We start from the raw sequence: 26,296 nt of genomic DNA on the forward strand, positions 1-26,296 counted from the left end.
TCCCAACTTCCTCCCCTGTCTCACCCGTTCTGGTTCCTTCATTTGCATACAGTCCCTCTCTGTTCTCACACACACCTTGGTAAGCACAGAGTCCGTGCTGCCACTGCACCTGCTTTGCACTCCTCACCTCTCCTCAGTCTGAAACGTGTGCGTCCTCCTCATCAAACAGCAGTGTGTCCATCCTGCTGCTCTGCTGAGCTCGTGCTCGTGCTGCGGCCTGTGTCCGGAAATCTCACGGATCAGACATGTTCTTTGCTTTTGTCTTCACGCTCATTACATTGCATCCGTTTTTTCACCGCTCGTCTGTGGCGGTTCCTCCACCAGATCAGGAGAATTCACCGTGGTTCATGGGCTGTGTCAACGCCAGCAGCAGACTTTCTGCACCCAAAGGTGCCCGTGGTCTTGACCCGGTGACCTGCTCTGTGCGCTGCCTGGATGAAGGGTAAGTCGGGGGAAACTGGAAAAGAGCACGTTGAGTCAGTTGTATTTCAGCTAAACGCCACTTGGTATAAGCAGGCATTTGTGTAAAATTCATTTTATGATTTTTTTTCAGTCATTTCTATTGAGACCAGTACTTGAGCTTGCATTAGAGTAACCTCCTATTATTTATACATAAATTACTCAAACACTAATGCTATCATTCTGAAATATGTAAGATAATACAATTGTATTTCAAACACCAGGTCAGTTTTTTTTAATATATATATTATATATATGACTGCATTGTTTTCTTCTTATGAGAACAATCTAAAAAATAAACTCAAGGGGTTTAAAAAGTTTTTTTTTTAATCAGCAAAAAGCCTTAAACATTAGAATAAAATGTGTGCTTTAGTCTCTGGGCTCAGTCAAAGATATTGGCTGAACTTTGCATAACTCAGACATTATGCTGGAAATATTGTTGTTGTTGTTGTTTGCAATAACATGTCATGTTGCAAAGACTTGCACCAAATTCGAATGTAACACAACTTGGATTTTTAGCAGTTAGGCAACCTCTTTGTAAAACACAAGTGTCACACACATCTTAACATGAGTATTGAGTTTTGTATAAGTGTGTTAAGATGAGCTGGATGCTTGTGTAGCAATCAGACAGTATTTCATTAACTTTCAGTATTTGTTGTTGAAGGTACCAGGTTGCAGCGTTGAACTCAGAGGCTTGTTACTGTGGCAACCGGCAACATGGTTTGGTGGCCAGTGAGTGTTTCAACACATCTTCCAATGGAGGGACAAAGGATGTCAGAGGAGAAAGACAAAGGTGAGACAGACTGCTGCTGCCTGGCTGTTTCCTGATCCATAAGTGGCTTTTTGTGTTTGACCTGTGCTGGATGCTTTTACTGTGAATCTTTTCTTTTCTTTTCTTTTCTTTTCTTTTCTTTTCTTTTCTTTTCTTTTCTAGTGTCCTCTTGCCTGTTGGAGGTGGACAAGGAAGTGTGGCACTCTACAAAACTGAAGGGCCATTTCTGCACAGCGTCCGTCTGTCTACGTCTCCAGACAGAGTGCAGGCTGGGAAGACTTTTGTTGTGGAAGTTTCTGGTAACCTGGCTGGACGTCCCAACCAGCCCACAGGTCAGCTGCTACTGTAATTCACACAGGTTCTTGGAAATATGACACTTCCAGTTGCACATATAGTTTGACTCCTGTGTTAAAAATAGTGTCCCCTGGCAAAGAGGTTCGTTTTGATAAAGATGTTTTCTCCTTAATGTATAAGTAAGAAATTCTTTTTTCTAATAGTTTACATTGTCTGTTTGTAATTGTGTACATTCATTTTTTTTTTTTGTCTGTTCTTCATGGTTTTACACAAATAACTTTGAGTTTTTGCTTGAATAATATCATGATTTATATTATTTACAAGTGCATTGTATTTATAATTATATTAATTTTATCCTATTATTTATTATTGTAAATTATTATTATTATTATCACTTTTATTAAAATGATTATAGAGTAAGAGCTATCCATGCTCAGGGTTGCTCCAACTGTAGACTATATTTTAGAAAGAAAGCATTTGAGTTATCAGTGTTTATGTATTTATTTTAACTTCTAAATGTTCAATTTTATTTTACAAATAAATTACATACTTGCAAAAAAAAGTAAGAGCCACCTAACAAAAATGCGTTTACATACATACATACATACATACATACTGTATATACATACATACAAGGATACAAACTAAAAACAAACTAGCCTACATGAAGTTGTCTCACACATTGTTTGTTTGCGATGTATTGTGTAATGAGGTTAAAAGTGATCATAATGAATTTATATTATATATTTTAAAAAATTGTATAATTTTACATATTAACAATGATGCTATACAAAATAATAAGCTCTAGATCTGATTCTAGAATAATGAAAACATATTCTATTTATGTTGTGCTGACCAATATTTCTTTCAGAATGGGCTTGTTTTATATGTGGGCATGAGTTTATATGTGATAGAATATATTTACGCTCAGAGAAAAAATATCAGGATATTTGATTAATGTTAACAAAATCTTAAAAAAAATATATTTGTAGCACATATTAGTGTTTCCATTTTTCTGTTTCAAATTATGATTTTTTTTTTTTTTTTTTTTTTTTTTTGTGAATTTTAGGGATTCCGGGTCTGGGAGGGCAAGGCCTCTCTTACGTCGATGTTGAGTTTCAGGAAACGAGCCCTAAAGGTCAAAGTTCACATCATGTCAACGTGTTGGATGATGGCTCCTTTCTTGTGTCATCTGATTGGATTTTGGAAACTCCAGGAAAATATGAACTCAGTAAGTTAACAAGAGCTAACAAATGTAGTTAAATGGTGAATGATTAATTCATGAAAAATATGTATTATAATGTCACCCTCTATCTCTCTCTCCTTATTTTCTGTTTAGACGTCAGCGTCTCCAACCCCCTCTCCACACTCTCCTCCACCCTCCACCTCTCCGTCTTGCAGCCCTCTGCACACAGCTTGGTGCTCTCTGTGCTTCATGGCCCCCTGGCTGTCCCCTCCTGCATCCCTTCCCCACAGATGCACTCCAACAGTGTGACTGTGGAGGCAGCTTACCTGGACCACCCTGTCACACTGCAGGCATACATGCGTGATGGTCTGGCAGTAGAGTTCTTTTGGTGGTTTACTGCCAAGGAAAAAGACAAAAACATGGAGGGTGTAAAGACAACTTGCCTTCCCAACACAGACTGTCTGAACAGCACTGTGGTAAGTAGAGCGGAGAAAGTAGCACGGCTATGTGATGCAGACGTATCTCAAAATCAAATGTTTACAGAATTTAGGGTTGAAGTACCCTCTTTTTAATTGATCACAATGCATTTTTAATATTGACCAACATGGATCAACACCATCTTGTAGTTTAAGCTAAATGGAGCAACTTTGGCCCATTGGTGGTCTTCAATGATAACAAGAGTTAGCTGATTAAAACCAGTTTTTACATTACAATCAATCAATGATGTTAAGGTCAGCCTGCTCATGTTTACAGCCTGGTGACTGCTTCATAACAAAGAATATCAAAAAGATTATAACCCTTTCAATACCAAGCTCAAAATGGCATTTTTGTCCTACTTTCATTATCTGCCTCTCAAAGTCTCTTAGCAGCTTCATATAGGGAGGGATTGAACATTTTCTTTTTAAATAACCAGGACTGTTGAATGATGGTAGTATTTACATTCAAGGTTAATGATGGATTATATACATGTAGGATTTAGGTTTGGTGAGAAAAATTCTGTTACAATATGCATTTTATTAGAATGATGAAGTAATCTGTGAAATCTGGGGGATTTTTGGTGAAACTGACACCAACTGTGGTTTTACAACACAAAAGAAATGATAAAATGCAACAATAAACATGTACTCACATTAAATTATATTATTATTTCTTGTTTAAAATGGGTCAAGGGTTAACACCTAGCATGTGAAAAGTCCTTAAAAGGCATCATAACCCATCAATAACATATTAAGCAACTTTTTAGTGAATCATTTATTGACTTTTTTTTAGCCTCTTCCTCCATGAAGGAGAAAGGGTGCACACATGTTTAGATCACCATAACAACACACATGGATGGGTTAGAAGCAAGTGTGATAGCTCATTTGTTTTGTAAGAACCAGAGCTTCTGATGTGTTGACTTATAGAGAGATAACCTACACCGATCAGTTCATTTGCAAACCTTATTTAAATAGTGTGTGGAACTCCAGCATTATGCAGGGAATATGTGTATAATAAATGTATAAAATAATTTACTTTTGATTAATCGTTATTTAGGTAAAGGAATACTCCAAAAACGCATCTAAGCAAATAGTGAGAATTCATGGGGAATGCTGTTATTGGTGATTTGATAATTTAGTGATTCAAGATGACAAATAAAAAGGTCTTTTTGTTATGTAAAAATATGTCAAAAAAGGAATTGAAGTGAAAAATGTTTAATCTCAAATCTTCCTCCCAGTTTACTGTCATGTTTTTAATCTGATGAATAAAAAAATAAATTCTAAATCCCCTCCAGAACTGGACCTTTGAAACAGAGGGAGTTTACATGGTGTCAGTGAACGCCTCCAGTGCCTATGGATGGACACAGGAGACTATACATGTTGTGAGTACTCTGCTTTCATTCGCTGAATATGTCATCCTCATGTTTATTAATGATTAACCCTCCTGTTGTCCTCGGGTCAAATTTGACCCATTTTCAAAAAGTTTCTATATCAGAAATTTGGGTTTCTTTTAACCAAATTTTCAAAAAAAAAAAAAAAAGTAACGTGGATGGTTCGCTACAACACTCTTCACTAGTAAAATAAATGATCAGTTCACTTCTTTCATTGAATTTGGGTGTTTTATTCAATTTAATAGCATTTGGAGAAAAAAATCATAAAAGAACGTTAAAAAAAGTGTCAAAAGTCAGAAAAAAACACAAAAATGTCAAAAGGCGCAGAAAAAAATTGACAAAGACATCGGGAAAAGTGACAAAAACATTGAAAAAAGTGACAAAAACCTTAGGGTTAAAGCAACAAAAGTGTGAAAAAGACGACCAAAACAAAAAGTTGCATGGTCGACGGGAAGACAACACAAGGGTTAAAGGATAAGGGTGGTATTTCAAATATGTCTTATTGTAAAGACCAAAACTAACAATCTGTCTCTTAACACTTTCTGGCTTACACACCCTGTCTTTGGCTCTCAGCACCAAGCCCATTGGTTTTCACTTGAGGATGTTAATCTTTTTTTAAATGACTCACAAATAAACTCTCAGTTTAAAAAAAGACTCAGTAATGTCCTCAAACAGCTGGGCACTGTAGTTTTTAGCAAATATTACTCAAACAGGCTTAAATGGAGCATTTCTTTCGGGACTATTTTCAGCTGCGTATTAATACACGTTTGGTGAGAATGAAAGTACAGCAGGATGATGTACATATGTGGGATTGACTCAAAATAAACTGAAAAACAATGAAACCTTTATTGCCCCATAGGGGAATGGTTTTTGGACATATGGAGAAATATGGCACAGAGGAATAAGATATATCAAATTTTGGCATTCAATACTTGTTAGTGGAATCAATTCCTTGATGGTTTTAGTCTTTTAATGGGATTTGTTGACATTAAGAGAAATATAAAATATGACAAGACTTATCCTTTAATGGCACATTTGTGTGTGTGTGTGTGTGTGTGTGTGTGTGTGTGTGTGTACTTGCAGGTGGTCGTGCCTCTCGCTGTCTCTGACCTCCGACTGAGTGTATCGGGGAATCAGCTGATTTCCGGAGAGGAGGTTTCTGTGAATGTGCTGCTGTTCACCACCATGAAGCACCTACTTGTCCTCAACCTCACACTGAACGCTGAGTCTGGCAGCATTGACATGAAGGACAATGACAATAAAAACATCAGTGACAGCATTGAAATGATTTACCAAGAAAACAGCAATAGTCACGACTGTAATAACAGCAACCATGGCAACAGCAGCTATGATCAGAGTCTCATTCAAAACCACAATAACATCTATTGTCATGGTGGTAATCACAGCTCAGATACGCACCACTTCGTCCCTCTTCATCTCCTCCGCGCCTCCAACAGCTCCAGCTGCCATTTGCACCTCCAGCTTCACTGCCGCCTCCCCACCGCTGCAGGACAGTATTGGCTCATGGCGTCTCTTCTCCCCACCTCTGACCCTTCATCAGTGCTGCTCTCAGCTGTCCTGCCTCAAACCTTGATGGTGTACGAGCATATATGGGCCCTGAGGCCTTCTGGGAGTTGGAAGTCAGCAGTTTTAACACACGCAGAATTCAGCCTGGAGGTTGTCAGCACTGCCAGCCGCATGGGGTCGAGAGTAATTTGGACTTTCAGTTTGGATAATGTTACAGCGATGAACAGGACAACTGAAGAGTGGAACGTAGATGTGTCTCTTTCAATAGCAGGCCGTTATACAGTGACAGTTAGAGCCTTTAACCCGATCAGCTGGGCCTCATTCTGCACACACATCCTCGTTCAAGAGCCAGTTGGCGAGTTGGTTTTGAATGTTCCAAGTGTGATCACAACACATCAAAAACACTCCGTTTTATTTAGCGTCACAGCAGGGTCAAATGTGACTGTGTCTCTGCTGGTGAATGCAACACTGGTTTACAGAAACAGCAGCTACACTACAGGAGAGGAGGCAACGGCGGTTTGGCTTTTCAACCACACCGGGACAGTTGTGGTTGAGCTTCGAGCTGAGAATCAAGTGTCTTCTCAGAACAAAAGCGTGAGAGTTTGTGTTGAGAGGAACAGGAAGGAGCCACCACACGTTAGAATTCATCAAACGTGGCAACCACCCACCAGTCAAAGTCCCGTTCGCAACCTGGCAGACAATGGTGAGGAAGTGGTATTTAATAACACATACTGAGTAGTACAAAATATTAACTAAGCATTTTAGAAAACAAGTGTGACTTTCTTTTCTTGTAAATCTTCAGTACATGAGATTTTTAGATTTAATCAGTGTCGAAAATAAGTATATTTTCTTTAAGTACACTAAATTACCGCTATACGTATTTGTGATTTAGTCTATGTTTTAAAAGTGCACTTGCATACAATTAACAATACACTTACAATAAAGTACACTTTATAGTACACAATAACAATTGCAGAATTAGTTAATTTTAGAACATTGAAGTTGAACTTTAGGGGTACATGTTTAAATATACTTAAAATGAAGCACAAAAAGAAAAAGTATACTTATAACTAGGGCTGTCAGCATTAACACGTTAATCGCGATGCGATTAAGGGCCGCCGTGATGCAATACATTTTTTTTAAATCGCATTAATCGCAGAAATTCAGAGAAATTAAAAGAAATTAATCGTTTGACAGCCCTATTTAGGAGTTACTAAACACTATATTGACTCTAGTAAGGATAGGGATTTTTAGTTTTTTAGTTAGGTACTTGGAGGAATTGTGCAATAATGACAGATTCACACATTTTTCTTTTGTTTACAGTAAATAATTACAAATCTTAAAATCAAGTTCATAAAGTAACTTTCTTTGCATTCATTTGATTCCCAATCAAGATACACTGGTAAGAATGGCTTTCAATTGTTAATATGTACTTAAAAACTGTTCTGAAATGCAAAATAATAGAATTTTAATCATGTGATAGACCTTCTGCGATTAATCGCGATTAAAAAAAATTAATCGTTTGACAGCCCTACTTATAACTATTGTTTATTTATACTAATGTATTTCCAATACACTAAAGTATACTATTTTTTTGCCTGGGATTTTCATCTTTGATAAATAAATCCACAATATATATTTTTTGCACATTGAATCATCCAATTATGCTTTTTTTATATGCACATTAAGAAGTTCATGAAGCAAAGCTGTTTTGTCCACTAACAGTGCGGATTCATGCAGCAAAGCAAGCTTATCCCACAAATACCGACGTGACTTTCCTGGCTGTGGCTGAAGTACCAGACCCTGTAGAGTTCCTCTGGCACTTTGGAGACTCGAGATCAGACAGAACCACCTCAAAGACTGTCACCAAAAGATACAACCAACCTGGCAGGTATGAGACAAAAAAAGACAAACTCCTGCTAGCTCCTTTGTTCCTGCATCCCTGCGATTCCCTTCCTTCTGGTGGTCTGGAAGACACTGACCTTTATTTTTTACGAAATTGAGTTTAAGCCTGTAATTATTTTTGTTATTCTATTCTCGCCATATTGAGTTTGAGCTGTAGTTATTTTATGTCATTTTTTGTATTGTAAATTTATGTTTTAGTAACCTGGTGAGGTTTCACTATAAGCCCCCCACGGGTCATTCTCTTTCCATGTGATAGACATATGTTGTGATTTATGTTGTATTGTTTTCTATGAATGTGTGCAAACCAATAAAACCAAAACCAAACCAAACTCTGCACCACTTATACCCCCTCTCTTCCGTGTAGGTATGATGTAGTTGTAGTCGTGTTAAGTGGCCAGACCTCCCTTACCTCCGATGTGTTCCCGCTGGTAGTCCAGAGAGCAGTGAAGCTCAACAGGCTGCTCCACCAGGCTTCTGTCCTGCAGAACCAAACAGTGACGGTGAGCTGCCGGGTCAATGTGGGGACTGACGTCTCCTTCCTGTGGAGCTTTGGAGACGGATCATCCAAGCTGGGACAGAGCACAGAGCAGCACGTCTTCCACACGTGAGTTTCACTATCATTATTGTTTATTTGAATTAACTTGGTAGCTCAGGTTAATTCAGAGTTAGATGATTCTAATAGAGCTAGAAATATTGCAGAAATATATCAGTTTTGATGAATATGTTGGTAGATATACTGTATTACAAAAAAGTCCGATACAGAAACACTAAATAAATGTTATGTAATTCAGAAAAAGTGTTTTCATTGCATATACTGAGAAGTTTATTCGTAAACTGAAAAATGTTTCTCCCAGTACATATTTTGGTCACAATAATATTAATTTGAAGGATCCTTATTGAAAGTGTATGTTTCTGTTATGTGATTATGTAAAAAAAAAAACATTTAAGGGTAAAGATTATTGGTCGATATATCATTTTATTTTTAAACTCTCAAATATCAACATTGACATTGGTTGAGCTATAGTTTCTAATTATTTCTTATGGACCAATTCTAACTTGAATTTCCTCTCCTTAATCTTCATCTTAACATTAATAAGGGAGTGTTATTTCCAAATAAAAAAATCTTTTGTTGACATCTGGCTATTCTTTATTCTTCACTTACCTGTAAATCTTAAAATTACCAATCTGCATTGGACATTGCACTGTATGTGTGTGTGTATTTTTGCATGTGTACATTGAGGGGATGTGTTTTTACTCTCTGTAGGACAGGAGAGTTCAGAGTGGAATTAACTGTGTCTAACCTGGTCAGTTCTGCCTCTCTAAGTGGTCACATCTTTGTTGTGGACTGGCCTTGTCAGCCTCCACCAGTGAAAAACATGGGGCCTCTCAAACTTCAGGTACATATGTTACCTCAACATTAACATGCGTGTACTAAAGTATAGCTAAAACTACATTTCCCCCTTCATCTTATTCATCCTCTCTCTTCTCCTCTTCTCTCTTCAAGGTGCAAAGATATGAGGTTGTCCGTCTGGGGGTAACCTATGAGTCGGAAGTTGACTGTGACATTTCAGGAGGCCTTCACTACACCTGGACCTTGTTTGACTCTGCAGGACGGGTCTTCCCTTTGCCTTTTATAGACACACATAGACAGAGCCTTATACTGCCCAGCCATCTCCTGCACTATGACACCTACACTGCCATAGCTAGGGTAAGTACGACAACTGTCACATATGGCCCACTGGGACCTAGGGCTATTGATGTCCCACTCCTGAATATACAGAATTGAGTGTTTTGACTCTTAATATCTGCAGGCTCAGGTCATTGGCAGTGTGGTGTACAGTAACTACAGTGTGAGGGTGCAGGTGATACCTAGCCCTCCTGTGGCCTTCATCCAGGGCGGCACCAACATCTTCATTACCAACAGGAACACCACCGTGGTAACCCTGGACGGGCAGAGATCTTATGACCGAGACTTCCCCATGAACCCAGTCAGGTACAGAAACAGTGTAATGCATGCATGAACCCATATAAGGTTAAATTCTGGAAAGATTTGACTCAAATATTCATTCAATCCTAACATTGTTTCTGCTTTTTATTTCTTCACAGGTTCAGCTGGACATGCAAACCAGTCAGCTCCATCACCAGCTCCTGTTTCCACCATGACGTTCCTACTTCATCCTCTGTGCTCGTATTTCCTGCTAGTTTCCTAAAACACACCTTTGACCAGTTCCAGTTCACGCTCACCATCCACAGCGGTGAGCGTTCAGCTTCAACAGAGACCTTCATTACATTAACATCAAACGTGATGGGGTGAGAGTCATACAAAATCTCTATGTCCCAGGACATCAAAGGACAGATACAATTTGGATGAATAGAATTTAAAAAATATATATATTTGCCACCATTAAAGATTGTACTGTACCTTGAAACACCTTGTTGTTACCATGTATCGGAATGTTTCCAATCCAGGAAGGTGTCAGTTCACTGCCCTCAGTGCCAGGGAGACCAGCTGAACTGGGATCAGTCTTTCTCTGTCAGCGCCTTTTGTGAAGGCTGTGATATTTCTCCAAAGTACATCAAGTACACCTGGAGTCTGTACTCGGTCAATGCATCGTCCAAGCCTGTCATAGAAGGTAAAAAGATACATTTAAAAAAAGGATGAATGCACTTGGACAGTAAGCTGCCATTATTTGTATTTTCTCTTCCCTTCTTTTCTATTATAGTCCCGTTTTGTTACAAAGTGGATCTCAGTGCTCCGTCCACCATCATGGAGAGTCCTGCCTCTTCCCCTCAGACTCCTGCGACTTCCACCCTGCATCCACCTGCTACAGATGCTTCACAGTACACTCATGCAGCCGATATCTCTACTTCTGTCTATCCTATTGAGAATGCCTCTGAAAGTGGAGTTGACGTGACAGACGGTGGAAGAAAATTATCAAACAGAAAGAAGTTGACTATGGCTGGTGTGTAATTAAATGTGACTGGCTTGTGTGCTTCCCACATGGTTGCCTTTGTAAAAACAGATCTTGAGGAGACGAACGGCATAACTCTGCATACTGAATTGGAAGATAACACCACTTCACTAAACTTGACTTCCCTCTTTTCGTCCTCACACAGAACTCGAGCCCTCACCTATCTCTTCTCTAGCCAACATAGGAACAGCAGGATCAGGTAAGCCCGGGCAGCTGTGTATACTGCCTAGTGCTTCTAGCATTTACTGTTTAAAATGGAAATTATCTTATACTGCAGGTAAATTGGAATCAAATGTTGTGAAGAAAAGTGTGAATATGTTACATTGAAAGAAAGAAAGAAAACTTAAAAGCATTTAAAGACATGGATATTAATAGGGAAAATCAAACAATACTGTACAAAGGTCATAGTTACAGTAAAAAGGATGAATTATTTAACAGCTTTTCCTCTTTATGTCCAGGAGAGGAGCCCTTTTATCACCGTCTGGGAGAGTTTCACCCTCCAAAGCCTTTGTACTCCTCCACTGAATACCCACCTCTTGCCTTTGACAACAGTGGCATCCTATATTCAGACCACTTTGACCAGAGAGACGTTATCAGTGAATTCCCAATAGATTCGGACTCCTCTGCTGACTGGGAGTTTTCTTTTCCTGTGGAGAGTGATGACTTGGGAGGTCGACTAGGTAAGACAAAAATGACATGAAACTTTGGCTGTGTAGCTTCTCTGGTCTGGCAGTCACACAAAAAATAGTTCATTCATTCACAAGCAACCCATCAGTATATAAAGTAGGCCTAACTAAAGTTAGCCCCACATTTACCAACATTAAAGTGATGTACACATGAATGCATCAATAATTAGGGTATCATCCAATAATATGATATATTATTTAAAGTGCCCATATTATGAAAAAAATCACTTTTTCTGGGATTTGGTGTGTTATTTAGTGTCTCTGGTGCTTCACGACCTGGCTCATAGGCATGACAAAAGGTGGAGACACACATGGTTGATCAATTAAATCCAATTTATTTATATTAACAAAAATAAACATGCAATCAGTTAATCAGTAATGTGTGTAATGTATGGATGTCTGTAGATGTATTGAAGCTAAAACGCAAAAGTAACTAAACCAAATATCCAAACAACCTTGAGGAGGGAGAGAGAATGACTGCCCAAGCACTCCTATTTATAGACATGTGAGCAATCAGTTGATCCAGGTGTCACTCATCAGTCCTCATTAGCCAATCCCCAGATTCCAGCAACCAGAGGGACTTAATAGGCCTAGGAGCCGTCACACCCCCCTCCTCAAGAACAAGGCCCCACCACGACCTTAAAAAAAAACAAAAAACTGTTAGATACAATAAATCCCATTTTATATCAAACAACCGACCATGTTAATATCATCTCTAACACCATTCAGTTCAGCGCATTATGTACATAACCCAGTGGCCATAAATCCATGGAAGCACTGGAACATTTCATGAAACATGAAAACGATAGGCAGTCCTGACAAACATTATGACAATGGTGCACGCGACAGGGCATCTGCCACCACATTGTCCTTGCCCCTAATATGGTGTATATCCAAATGATAAGGCTGTAAGAACAGGGCCCATCTCATTAACCTCTGATTTGGATTTTGAAGGGAACGCAAAAAGGTCAATGGATTATGATCAGTGTACACTACCAATGAGGAACTTGCCCCAACATAAACGTCAAAATGTTGTAGGGCCCAAACAAGAGCAAAAGCTTCTTTTTTTATGACCGAGTAATGTCTTTGATACACCTTGAACTTAGAGAAGTAACTCGTTGGTCTTTCAACTCCCTGTTCATCAATCTGTAACAAAACTGCACCAGCCCCAACACCACTCGCATCAACTTGCAACTGGAAAGGTAGATCCATCCTGGGAGCTGCCAGTACAGGAGTCCTCGACAATAGGGTTTTCACTTCATCAAAAGCCTGTTGACAAACTGGAGATCAAACATAGTTAACCCCAGCCTTCAACAACTCAGTCAATGGGGTTACAACAGAAGCAAAATTAGCACAAAACCCACGGTAGTAACCTGCCATCCCTAGAAAACGCAACAACTCCCGCTTAGTAGACGGAACAGGAAATGACTGTATTGCCAGAACTTTTGCATGAATGGGTCGAACCTCCCCCTGCCCCACTATCTTGCCCAAATAAGTTACTGTTGCCTTAGCAAACTCACATTTAGACAGGTTGACAGTCAAACGCGCCCAAACCAACCTGTCAAATAGAGCTTGTACCCTATGAATGTGATCTTCCCACGTGTTACTATAAATCATCACGTCATCCAAATACACTGCACAACCATCCAACCCACACACTACTTTATTCATCAACCTCTGAAATGTTGCTGGGGCATTTCGCAAACCAAAGGGCATGACAGTGTAAGAGTATAGTCCTGATGGTGTTACAAAAGCACAAATTTCTTTGGCCTTTTCCGAAAGAGGAACCTGCCAATACCCTTTCAGAAGATCAAACTTACTGACATATTTGGCTGCCCCCACCTGATCAACACAATCCTCCATTCTCGGGAGAGGAAAGGAATCAGGCTTTGTCACTGCATTAACTTTTCGGAAATCAGTGCAGGGCCTGTATGTGGAATCAGGTTTACTAACCAACAGACAGGGAGAAGCCCAACTAGATGAAGATGGTTAGGCAATGCCATTTTCCAACATGAACACATGACACTTCAGAATCCAATATTTTCCTCTTTTCTGGAGAAACCCGATAGAACCTCTGAGATATGGGCCTAGCATCCCCAATATCAACATCATGTACGATCAAAGTAGTGCGGCTAGGAATATCTGTGAACAGACAGGGGTAATTTTTAATAACCTTAATCAACTGTTTACATTTAATTACATCCAAATGTCCTAATGTTGTATATAACTGTTCTAAGGCTTCAGAGTTTTTAAGTCGCGGTTCTAACACCTCTTCCAACATGTCATCGTCCCCCTCAGTTACTGCCACAGAACCATTTGCCATCAGAACTGGACAACTTGAGACAGCCTCACTCGAAGTAGACTGTGTCTGATAGGGTTTAAGCAGATTCACATGACAGATCTTATCTTTCCTCCTTTTACCAGGCATCTCTACCAAGTAATTTTGTTCAGAGACTCGACAGATAACTGTACATGGACCAAAGAATTTTGCCTGAAAAGGGGATTCAACAAGTGGCAACAAAACCAAAACCTGATCTCCTGCACTAAATTCCCGACGCTCCACTTTGCAGTCAAACAGTCTTTTCATTTTTTCCTGAGACAAATGCAATCTTTGTTTAGCCATTTTTCCAGCCTCATAAAGCCTTTGCCTGAAACTATTTACATATGTAATCAAGTTCTTTGGAGGGTCAGTCGACATCCACTGATCACGCACGACCGCCAAGGGACCACGAATCGTGTGGGCAAAAACCAGCTCATTGGGACTGAACCCTGTACTTTCTTGAACAACTTCTCTAGCTGCTAACAAGAGCCACGGCAAACCCACCTCCCAATCTGCCTTTAACTCTGTACAATAAGCATGCAGCAACGATTTTAAATGCTGATGAAAGCGCTCAAGTACACCCTGACTCTCTGGATGGTATGCAGAGGACTTGTTATGCTTGATGTTAAGTTGTTGAAGAACTTGTGCAAACAAACGAGATGTAAAATTAGACCCCTGATCACTCTGTAATGTTTTCGGGATCCCAAACACATATGAACTGGCTGAGGGCCTTAACTACAGATTTTGCAGTTATGGTACGCAATGGATAAGCCGCTGGATATCTAGTTGATCGACATTACAGTTAACATGTAAGCAAAACCTGATTTAGACCGGGGAAGCGGACCCACAGTCAATGAGATGTTCAAAAGGCTGACCCACTGCAGGAATCGGATACAAAGGAGCAGGTTTTAGGGTCTGATTGGGTTTGCTGGTAACCTGGCAAACATGACACGTTCTTATATATGCTGAAACATCACGTTTCAAATATGGCCAAAAGAAATGCTGGATCACACGATTATAGGATGTATTCTAGGTAATGCTGAGAAATCTTCTTCAGTTGGTCTTTATTACACTGCTCCAGCAACTCAACAGATGGACCTTGAATGAAATTCTCAACAATATTAGACATAACAGACAAAAGTTGCAAACGTAATACTCAATGTGAAGCAAACAAATCCTCCCAAAACCCAAATGGCCCAAAATATATATAAAGTCAAACAAACTGGAGCTTCCTCATTCTAAACTAACTAGTACAAAAAACTAGCTAACTAAACTCATCCCTAGTCTTTGGACAGGTACAGGTGGCGGGTATTTATTCACTATAAACCAGTGGGTCTGAAAAAGCTCCTGCTAAGCAGTTACCCTCAGAACACCACGGATGTGATCCCGGGCATATAGCTCCAACCACTTTCCCCATCACACTAACAAAATCCTCTGCAACAGACTCTCTAATAGAACCTGCTGCTAAACCTCACAGAGGAGAACACCAATTAAAACAAGGCCACACCAAACATTTAAGCACTACTTGTTTACCTCAACATTGAGCAAAAGAAAAGCCCACCTTTAAGGTCTTCAAACAAAACATTTACCAACTAAAGACATGTGATACTCCACCCCAACACAACAAAACAAAAAATTATTACCAAAGGCTGAGTTGACGAGCCCCCATGTCACGACCTGGCTCATAGGCATGACAAAAGGTGGAGACACACATGGTTGATCAATTAAATCCAATTTATTTATATGAACAAAAATAAACATGCAATCAGTTAATCAGTAATGTGTGTAATGTATGGATGTCTGTAGATGTATCAAAGCTAAAATGCAAAAGTAACTAAACTAAATATCCAAACAAACCAAACAACCTTGAGGAGGGAGAGAGAATGACTGCCCAAGCACTCCTATTTATAGACATGTGAGCAATCAGTTGATCCAGGTGTCACTCATCAGTCCTCATTAGCCAATCCCCAGATTCCAGCAACCAGAGGGACTTAATAGGCCTAGGAGCCGTCACACACACACACATACAAACTGTCTATCATGGAGCTAGCTGACATGATCTATGATCTGAGCTACTGTGCATGTGCAGCGCAAACAAAGATAGTACAGAAGAAAATATGTCTCACTCTGTAGCTAAAACAGAGACCTGAACACAAGGTGAAAAGAGGAGCTGCAGCAGTGAGAGAGAGCTGTGCAGTACAACAAAAATATGGTGTTTTTTGAAAATTAAACCATGTAAACCTATTCTGGTACAACCTTAAAATACAATTATGAACCTGAAAATGAGCATAATATGGGAGCTTTAAAAATGTAGCCTATTCTTTGTCCTTTAAGTATATTTTGCAACCACTTAACCACTGCAAACTACATGTAGTAGCCTACCAATAAAAACTACGTGTACCAATAAAAGTAATATGGTGTAAATTGCCCCGCCCTAACAGGTGCAGCACAGCTAACAGAGGGTGAGGGAGCTGTCAATCAAGCGAAATCATGAGAGGAGAGTCCGGTGTTGTGCCGAAAAGCCGAAGGTTGTTTATACCTATACTTATATTGTTTAATATTCCATCTAGAGAATGTGTGACGTGCACCAACAACACCAAAACAAATTCCTTGTATGTGTTAAAAAACGTACTTGGCAATAAAACCCTTTCCGAAATTCTGAAATTCTGAAAACAGACTGCCTGCCGAAATACGACTGCACGCCGCTAGAGGGCAATGTTGGTCAGTCTAAATAGTTATGTGCTCCAATATTAACCAGGTTATTTTTGAAGGCCTTCAGCCCTGAATGTTTTTTATTGTAGCCCCAAATGTCATTAGCCTAGTTTTGTAGGCAACACAAAGTTTAAGTTCCTATGTCCCCGTGACGTGACGTTAACAGTCTATATGGTTCAGGCTCAAACACACGGAGCTCTGGAGCAGACCCGTGCGTCGCTTTGTGTCTGTTCTGTAAAAATAAAAGATGAGCAGACCGGCTGTACAGTAGCAGCTTCAGTTAATTTGTCTCATTCAGAGACCAGAGACCTCCTGCGAAACAGGGATGTCTGTGTCTGTCAGACTCAGATACTACCATATCAGCAGAGCAATAACGTAAGGCACAGCATACTATATGGCAGGTGTTTTTTTTTTTTTTAAGTATTGTGATTTTATACTTGTAATATTGGGCTATAACTTTCTTTTTCTCAAAATGTTACAATATTATAAGAACAATATTAAAATGCTTGCAGATCACCAATATTCAGATATTTGACAATATATTTTCACATGAAAAAATGTGTTAACTCAGCAGAGATAACAATAAACAACATTAATTGATCTACAGGAGAATAGATAGGCGAAAAGAAATACAGAAGCACATTTCGGCAGGCTCCATGAACCCATGCCAAAAAAGGACTACGCCCCCCTAACTCAGGATTGCAAAGGCTGACAAAGACAAATTTTTCAGGACTTTAGTCGACCTCGTACCATGCAAGTATAGCAAATTGGTGATTGTCAGACTTTGCTGTCCTGAGTTGGGGGGGGCAGTCACATTTCAGCAGGCTTCATGAACCCATGCCAAAAAAGGACTGCGCCCTCCTAACTCAGGATTGCAAAGGCTGACAAAGACAAACTTTTCAGGACTTTTACTAGACCTGCAAATAAAAGAAATAATGCTTCTTAGCTAAAAGTACTGACATTGTAATAATGCCAAAACAATTGCATGGAGTCGTTTGTCTGTTTACCTGTTGAATGTAAGTCCAATATTCATTCTTTTAGCTTTGTTTTTGGTCTCTGCCAACTCTTGAGGAAAATATCTTGCTCTTTAGCGGCTAAATGTTCCACTGTGTTTACTAGCTAGCTTTTATAGTGCTAACCATAGGTGCTAACTTTGTCCATTTGCCGTTTGGTGCTGTTAGCATAAAGTAGGTTTGGTCAAGCAGAGCTATTGGGCTGAAAACAGTTGCCTGATGTGTCTAAATTAGAAATGATGCCAATAAAAGCGGTGGGACTGATTGAGTAATGTTTTGGACTGTAAAACTAGAATGAGCTAAAAGATGCTTGTGGCCAGTTTATGAAAGTTTTTCAAACTGCAACCAACCCAATGAAAATAATGAAGATTAAAAGGAAACAACCAATACACTTCCTTATCTGATCATAACACATTTAGTATCTTTTTATATTTATATATGGTTCTCAGTGTGTATTATAATTACCCTGGAAATCCAGAGTTCTCGCGAAAGCACAATTTGAATTTGCTCGGATTTGGGTTTGGATTTCCAGGCTATATTATAATGTGCATTAAAGCTGATTTCATGACAGATTCAGATTATGATGTTCCCTTGATGAGCGCAGAGGAAGGAGACCCAGGGATTTCAGCAGGAAGACCCACAGGTACAGTAAATGTCTGTGATTTCTAATAGTCACTAGTGTGGGAGGTTGTGTGTTAATGCCATGCATATCCCCAGGTGTGGATGGTGAGAGCTTCAGTCCAGGAGATGATTCAGTGTTTGATCCGTCATTATATGAAGATGAGGGGAGTAATCTAGTACATTCAAGACCATCTGTTGTGATCCAGGAGCCAATCCTGCTTGATTTACTTCGAGACCCCATTGACAGAGGCCTTTTTGAGGCCTACACTTATACAGGTACATTATTCAGGAAACACAGACACACATTTCCTCTCTCTATCCACAAGCCTTTAGTCATCTTTCTCGCTCTTTTTTAGGTATTTCCTCCCCATTAATCAGCTTCCGACCGTTCAGTCTGAGGTCTGGGAGCAGATACATGTTGGAGGTCACTGCCAGTAAGTTTTACAACAATTACTGACATTTTTGCCAAAATGTAATGTGTTATCAGTACTGAATCATGGCAGAATGAATAGATGGGATGACAAACATAAACTTTAAATACAGATTATGTACAATCCAATATAAATCCTAAATTAGTCATAATCCAGGTGAGGAAGGGTTTTGAACCCAGAACAGATGTAATGTAATTTTCTGGAGTGTGGACTACGTTTATAGTGGTGTTGAAACTTAACATAATTATGACAACATCAGTTTTTTGTAAGAACATTGTTTATTTTTTTGATAAAAGTTGAAGGGATGGATCTTGATCCTAATGTGATTGTTACTTGTTTTACTCAGAATCTCCTAATAGTTTCTTGGGCCGGACTCAGCTATTCTTAAAAACCAACCCTGCTCCTAAAGGCATGACGTGCCAGGTGCAACCAGTCAAAGGAATGGAGTTATATACACACTTCAGCATCTTCTGCACCTCGGGGAAAGAGGTATCTCCTGTCTCATACAGTAAACACACACTCTCATAATCATATTGCATATTTGACCCTGCATACTGTACCAGATGGGTGTTAATTACGGTTCTTTGTATGTGATCCATATTTAGATAATTTAAAGGAGATAATGTCACTCATTATACTGTTGTGAATGCTTAAAGATGCAAGTACATGCTATGATGTAGTGTCATTTTGTTATTGAAAAAGGCAATATTTTTTTTTAATTAATTTTTTACTGCGCCTTCACATCTCTTGCTCTTTTCATTGTTTCATTGTAATTCTGTGTGGGCCTGCTAATTACCCATACAATTCAGTGGGACAGTTTAGGTTCATATAAATAATATAATAATGAAGAAAAATGACTTTGTGTAAGTGAGCGAGTTTCTCTGAGTCCATCATATAATTACAACATACACAGAAACAAGTACCTTGACAAACTACAAATGTATCCACCTTTTCACTCCCTCTTTGATTTGTTAACACTGTTCCTTCATGTCAACGTGTGTGTGTGTGTGTGTGTGTGTGTGTGTGTGTGTGTGTGTGTGTGTGTGTGTGTGTGTGTGTGTGTGTGTTCGTGTTCGTGCGTGTGCGTGTGCTGAAGGACTTATTGTATGAGTACAGCATCAGTGTAGGAGACGGACCTCCCAGGATGCTGTATCAGGGGCGAGACTTCCAGTACTATTTCAGCCTTCCTTCTGGTGACCCCAATAATGACCATAAAGGTAAACTCAAACACACAGACACACCGATTTATTCAGATTTATTTAATTATTATCATGACAACTTATTGCAGAGATTTCCTTTTTATTCAGTGAGTGATTGATTTTTGTGCTTGTAGTAACTATTTACACACAGATCAGAAGCAGCACGTATCGGACGGCCACTAAACCCTGTCCTGTTACTGTTCGAGTCCAACCAAGCTTCTTCAGAGAAACCTCATCTTCTTCCCATCTTGATCCTGATCTGGAGCTGTAAGAATCTATGTCACTACATCACATCAGCATTATGGTTATATGTATGTTGCAGGGTTTTATAAGAGGTGTACTCTGTGAACTGTGCTACAGACCAAGATACAATAGTTTTTGCAGACCATACTGGACAATTTCAGTGGAATAATTTAAGAGCCAGAAAGCTGGAGTTTACTACATATTGATGGACACTTAAGATTTTGAGAGGAAGAAAATCTTATCAACGTATTGTATTTTCATAACACAGGGCCATTATGTCTGTAGTTTGTTATTATTATTATTATTATTATTATTATTATTATTAAGTTATTATCTTACTATTTTACAGTATATTGTTGTTATTAATATCTCTTTCTCTCCAGTTCAGAGTCAGGTCTGAGGAACCTGTCAGCTCTAGTGCATCTTGGAAACAGTGTGGAGATTCGTTACTACGTCAGTCTCCTCTCCAGCATCCTGAACAGACTCAGCCTGGACGCCGAGGCCAACACACACGCACAGAGACGCACACGCAGTGTGCTCATTAGCACATTGTGTGAGCTTGAGAGCAGTGGACAGGTATGCACACACAGAGACACACACACACACACACACACACACACACACAGACCTATACTAAACCTCAGGATTAACAGAACCATATTTTGATATGATTATTCATCAAATCTATCTTTACTCTCCATTCCTGTTTCTTAGTCACAGCTGGATTTCAACAAACATTTCCCCCTTTTACAGTATTTTAATGACATGTCATTTAATCCTAGGCATCAATGGTGGACAACATCTGCATTCTCAAAAACCTTTTACAAGTTTCAAGTCAGGTAGGTGGAAGGTCGTCTCCTTTTATTGATTTTCATTGACAAAGAGACACTGAAAGATGCATGCTGAAAGGTAAAAATTGTTTCTCATACAACACTTTATCCTGTTTAGGTGACTTTAGCGAGTGCAAGACGAGTGACCGTTCACGTTCAGGTCATCTCAGAGCAGTTCTCGGAGTTCAGTGCTCCAATCCGCTACTATCTGGAGCAGAAGACACTCAACACCCTGTTGGCCCTGCTCTCATACAGCCTGCAAGCTGCTGTCACTAATAATGATGTCACAGCTGAAATGTCTACCAGTTCTGACATTACACTGACATTAGAATCAGACTCACATGATGAAATACAAGACTCACCCAGTGGTGTTTACATGAAACGAGGAGAATCGATTTCAACAAAGCATGCGGTGCAGCTTGTTGCTGAAATTTTGCAGACTGCTTCAGACCTGATGCTGGTAGGAGAAAACAAACATTTTCTTGTGCATATCTACTCATGAACTTGTTTTTTTTATATTTGTGTCTCACATTAATCTCTCTACTGTCAATTCTCTCCTTTTCAGAAGTACATCTTGTTCCACAAGGCTGAGGAGCACAGAGTCAGCACCGGTCTTATCGCCTTATATGCCACATACCAAAACCAAACCTCCCCAGTAATCAGCAGTGGCTCTACCACCTTCTACATGCCTGCCGCCCTGATCCAGCTTCTGTTTCTTCATCACAGTAGAGAGACTGAAAGCAGACCGCATCAACCGTGTGTGCTCAGCATGTTGACTGAGCTCACCCACAGCCCTTACACCTGGGCCCACTATCCTGGAAGGGTAAGACTGGCATGATATGATGACACTGATACCTCTTTCACACCAAGGACCAGGGTTGGACAAGGGTTATCTGACCAGTGTTCAACCCTTCTCTTGGCAATTCAAACCAAGCCAGTCAACAAGGGTTGATCCCTGGTCATGAAAATTCAGATATGACCTGGGTCACAACCAGGGAGCAATGCGTAGTAATTACCTTAAGGCTAGTGAACACTCACTGTCAGCGGTCTTTGCTCATACACGGCTGTTCATGGGGAATGAGTTGAACCGCTCCACTCTGCTGTTGTTGAAGCTGCCTGTGAAAACAAAGCGTAAAGCGCAGTATGACAAAAGCTATGTTGTTGTTGTTTTTTCAAAGTGTGCCGCGACCTGTGACGACTGCCCTACTCTCATTTCCAACCAGTCACATAGTTTGTCCCGCCCCGGTCATGTGCAATTCACATTGAAATCAACCCTTGTCCGACCCTGGTCCAACCCACCTCTCGACCTGGGTCGCAGAGCCGAGTCGATGGACGAGGGTTAACCCATTCAAACACACAGCCAACCCTGGTTCAACCCTAATTGAGCCTTCGTTGTGAAAAGGTATACTACCTCTTTCACACCACCTACCAGGGTTGGGCCAGGGTCGTCTGATCAGGGTTCAACCCACCTTTTGGAAATTCAAACCAAGCCAGTCAACATGGGTAAATCCCTGGTCATGACAATTCAGAGATCACCTGGGTCACAACCCGGGAGCAATGCATAACAATTACCTTATGTGCTAGAAATGGGCGGGGCTTTACACGTCATATTTAGTGAACAGCTAACAATCACATAGGCTACTCAAGTCCAGCTGTATACCACAAGAACTAATGTTTTGTAGCTACTTGAATCTGTCATTGTACAGTAGGGAGAGAGAAATAAAGCTTATTGTATGATTGTTTCGCAGTAAGCACAAATAAATAACCATCAACACTTCTCAGATAATTTTGTGTAGACTGATTTCTCCTCCTTTGCATATGTATTGCAGCATCTGGAAAAGGAAGAAGGTTACTATAGAATGAGTATTATTGACTATTTTAGAAGGGAGACATTTTTTTTTTTTTGAAATTATCTTTTTGGGCTTTTCCACCTTTAATTTGACAGGACAGCTAGATGAGAAAGGGGGGGGAAGACATGCAGGAAATCGTCACAGGTCGGAGTCGAACCCTGAATCTCTGCATCGAGGCATAAACCTCTCAGTATACTGTATGTGCGCCTGCTCTACCCACTGAGCCAACCCGGCCACCATTTCTCTTAGTTTGAACACACAATCAACCTTGGTATAACCCTGGAAGAGCCATAGGTATGAAAAGGGTATACGTGATTGAACAGCAAAGAATTTTTTTCTGCTGATTTCCAGCTGAGTGGACCAGTGGTTGACCTGAGTCTGTACAAGTGCAGCACGAGGAGAAAGATCCCAGTTCGCTCCCTCATTCAGCCAATAACCATTGAGCTGCAACAACCATCAAGAAACGTATGTTGCTATATCTTCTTTTCTGTCTGCTTCAAATTAACTCCATTTGCACATATCACTTGCTAAATGAGAGTGGGTGACCATCTGACACATCATTCTGCAGAAGAGCGCAGTGGATGAGTACATCCTCCTGCGCAGCCAGGTCAACTACCACAGCTTCAACATTACCCAGGAGCACTTGCAGCAGGCCATCCAGCTGAGTGTGGTGTTCACCCCACCGCTCAACAAGGCGTTTCCCATCATGCTGCTCTTCAGGTAGACATGCAGTGACTTGGGTTGTGTTTAATAGTCATTATCATCTGATAGTTAGATCAACTCAATAACACAACAAAATCATTTTACTAGTGTTTGTGTAAAAGGCAAGAATGTGACACAAAACCAAATCAAAAGTCTCTGTTGTGGCAGGATGTTTGAGAGGCCGACTCCCAGCATGCACCATCTGCATAGTATCCACCACTGGGGGAGCAACATCACACGCTTGACTGTGCCCCCATCCTACCTCAGTGGTAAACAATTTCTTGGTTCTATCTATTCATGTTTAGCTCTGTTCCTCCCCCTCCCATCTGGTCTTTCAAACTGTCAAATTACTGATCATTCTATAGAGTTAAAGTGCCCATATTATGAAAAAATCACTTTTTTGGGGTGTTATGTTGTGTCTCTGGTGCTTCCACACACATACAAACTTTGAAAAAAATCCATCCATGCTGTTTAGAGTGAGATACAGTTTCTGAATGTGTCCTGCCTTCAGTCTCTGGGTGAGCTGTTCAAAATCGGCACGGCTTGTGACATCACAAGCCGAAACGAGCAGGCTAACCGCAACCATTAGCTCGTTAGCATGCTAATGCTAACGCTAGCATGCGACCTCGTTCTCAATAGCAAAGCACTGCTACAACACACACAAGTTCACCATAATCTACAAAAGAACTACTTACATGTGCGCCCTCATTTAGAAGTCTCCCAGCTAATCCTGCCTTGTAAGTTACCGAAGTTGTAGAAACAGCTTGTCTTTTACTGTCTATGGAGCTAGCTAGCTGACATGATCTACATCTGAGCTACTGCACATGTGCAGTGCAATCAAAGATAGTACAGAAGAAGAAGAAGAAAAGAGGTCTCACTCTGTAGCTAAAACAGAGACCAGGTGAAAAGAGGATCTGCAGCAGTGAGAGAGAGCACTGCAGTACAACACAAATATGGTGTTTTTTGAAAATTAAACCATGTAAACCTATTCTGGTACAACCTTAAAATACAATTATGAACCTGAAAATGAGCATAATATGGCTGCTTTAAAATGAATTAACCATTAAAATGCAACCTCGGCTCTACTTACGTTTTTAAACAGAATGTGTTATGTGTAATGCTGACAATCCAAATTTAAAAACATACAGTAGACCTCTGTGTTTTGATCACATGAGCGTGATCAAGAGTGCAGGGTTTTTTCCTGCATAGAGGAATTTTTGGCACCCCCCTCCCCCCAAAGAGATTTTAGCCAACCCCAAAGGAAAATCCCCAGCACCAAAATGATAAAAATTGAGAATGAAAATAGCAATTCAAATCCTCTCTAAATGTGTTTAAGAGCAATTTACCAAACAACTGTTGAACAAGCAGAAAATAAACTTGAATATGAGCGCTAATCTCAGTTTTAGCGGTGGACATTTTCATGGTAGTAATGAAAATGTTAAAAGCCCATTTACTGTGTGTTTCTAAAAAGGCCAAGGATGATCAATAAGTTTCTTAGAATACAACTGTACAATTTCCCACTGGTATTAATAAAGTACTCTATCCATCCCGCAATCCAATATTTACTTGTTTATAAATTTATCGTGTACTTTCTGTGGTTGTTTAAAAAAACTGGATTGCCAAAATCTTAAAAATTTCTAGCTGCAGGGCTTGGTCACCTGGCCCTGTTGAATGCTAATTTCGGGAAAGGACCCCGGCACAAGCCCCTGAGTGAACAGGTCAGCTACAGTCTCACAGTGGAGAGCAGCCTGTGTTTGTCCTGGGACGGCCACCAGGGGGCCTGGACTCACCACGGCTGCAGGACACAGCAAGCAGACACAACTACTGCAGTCAACTGCAGGTCAGGCATTGATTAGTGTGTACGGGCATGGGAACATGAGACCTTCACAGAGGGAAGCACACACATGCTAGAAATACTTGTGCATAATATACTATATACTGTACATGGTTCATATAAATAATCACTTCTTTATTTTGGGTGTGTTGTTTGCTGTTTGTCTCAGTTGTCACCAGTTGAGGCCGCTGACTGTGGTGCAGCAGCAGATCCAGAGCAGCCATGACACAACCAATCTGGACCCGTTCCTAAGGTGACCTCATTCTCCTTAAACTTGGATGATGTATTTAACCAGAGAAAAAAAATCTCTCTGCTACCTAAACTGCAGCAGTAATTTAGATTGTGGACTTTGGAGTACATAGCCCTGTACAACACATATAGTGTAGCATAATCATTTGGTGATCAGTTTTGAAATGTTAATAATCCAAAGTAAACAGAGAGAAATGTTGCTTTCATTGTTTTGTTTTTTGTAGATTATTTTTCTATTGCTTTAAACTGACTGGGAAGCAGACATTTGTCTCACGCAGTCACTCTGTTCATTTTTGTCGTTTTGAGGCTTTTTTTGAGTATAACATCCACCAGTGGCTCCTCTCTCCCTCTCTGTCACCTCAGTGTGTCTGGTGATCTGACAGTGCTGGGTGTGCTGGTGCTGTGTGTGTGCCTGTACATGCCGGGGTTGGTGGTGTGTAAGCGAGCTGATGTCGTCTCTGAGGCGAATCGGAGAGTCCACTACCTTTCTGACAACTCTCTGTGTGACCCATATCTCTATGCTGTTACAATCCACACTGGTCTCTGCTCTGCAGCTTGTATGAGTGCAAAGGTAAGGTTGTTTATTGTCAAATTTTGATGAATCATGTTCAAACCGACGTGACA

General features: G+C 40.1%; 1 protein-coding gene across 1 annotated transcript in view; it reads left to right on the forward strand.

Moving 5' to 3' along the window:
• Positions 1–245: 245 nt before the first annotated feature.
• The window catches only part of LOC116037911 (polycystic kidney disease 1 like 1), a 39,006-nt gene continuing 12,955 nt past the window's right edge, over positions 246–26,296 (forward strand). Inside the window, exons 1-33 of the mRNA XM_031282012.2 lie at positions 246–442; positions 1,124–1,252; positions 1,394–1,563; positions 2,595–2,756; positions 2,865–3,187; positions 4,483–4,569; positions 5,662–6,808; positions 7,831–7,996; positions 8,375–8,614; positions 9,275–9,407; positions 9,515–9,718; positions 9,822–10,003; positions 10,117–10,320; positions 10,480–10,643; positions 10,734–10,973; positions 11,128–11,181; positions 11,441–11,662; positions 18,285–18,356; positions 18,431–18,610; positions 18,691–18,768; positions 19,112–19,254; positions 19,862–19,982; positions 20,099–20,231; positions 20,591–20,783; positions 20,990–21,046; positions 21,156–21,497; positions 21,603–21,860; positions 23,239–23,352; positions 23,456–23,607; positions 23,758–23,858; positions 25,231–25,429; positions 25,593–25,676; positions 26,036–26,243. Of these exons, the coding sequence (XP_031137872.1) occupies positions 246–442; positions 1,124–1,252; positions 1,394–1,563; positions 2,595–2,756; positions 2,865–3,187; positions 4,483–4,569; positions 5,662–6,808; positions 7,831–7,996; positions 8,375–8,614; positions 9,275–9,407; positions 9,515–9,718; positions 9,822–10,003; positions 10,117–10,320; positions 10,480–10,643; positions 10,734–10,973; positions 11,128–11,181; positions 11,441–11,662; positions 18,285–18,356; positions 18,431–18,610; positions 18,691–18,768; positions 19,112–19,254; positions 19,862–19,982; positions 20,099–20,231; positions 20,591–20,783; positions 20,990–21,046; positions 21,156–21,497; positions 21,603–21,860; positions 23,239–23,352; positions 23,456–23,607; positions 23,758–23,858; positions 25,231–25,429; positions 25,593–25,676; positions 26,036–26,243 (6,459 nt within the window). The remainder of the gene's footprint in view (positions 443–1,123; positions 1,253–1,393; positions 1,564–2,594; positions 2,757–2,864; positions 3,188–4,482; positions 4,570–5,661; positions 6,809–7,830; positions 7,997–8,374; positions 8,615–9,274; positions 9,408–9,514; positions 9,719–9,821; positions 10,004–10,116; positions 10,321–10,479; positions 10,644–10,733; positions 10,974–11,127; positions 11,182–11,440; positions 11,663–18,284; positions 18,357–18,430; positions 18,611–18,690; positions 18,769–19,111; positions 19,255–19,861; positions 19,983–20,098; positions 20,232–20,590; positions 20,784–20,989; positions 21,047–21,155; positions 21,498–21,602; positions 21,861–23,238; positions 23,353–23,455; positions 23,608–23,757; positions 23,859–25,230; positions 25,430–25,592; positions 25,677–26,035; positions 26,244–26,296) is intronic.

This window comes from Sander lucioperca, chromosome 1, assembly GCF_008315115.2.
Source record: "Sander lucioperca isolate FBNREF2018 chromosome 1, SLUC_FBN_1.2, whole genome shotgun sequence".
Taxonomy (NCBI): domain Eukaryota; kingdom Metazoa; phylum Chordata; class Actinopteri; order Perciformes; family Percidae; genus Sander; species Sander lucioperca.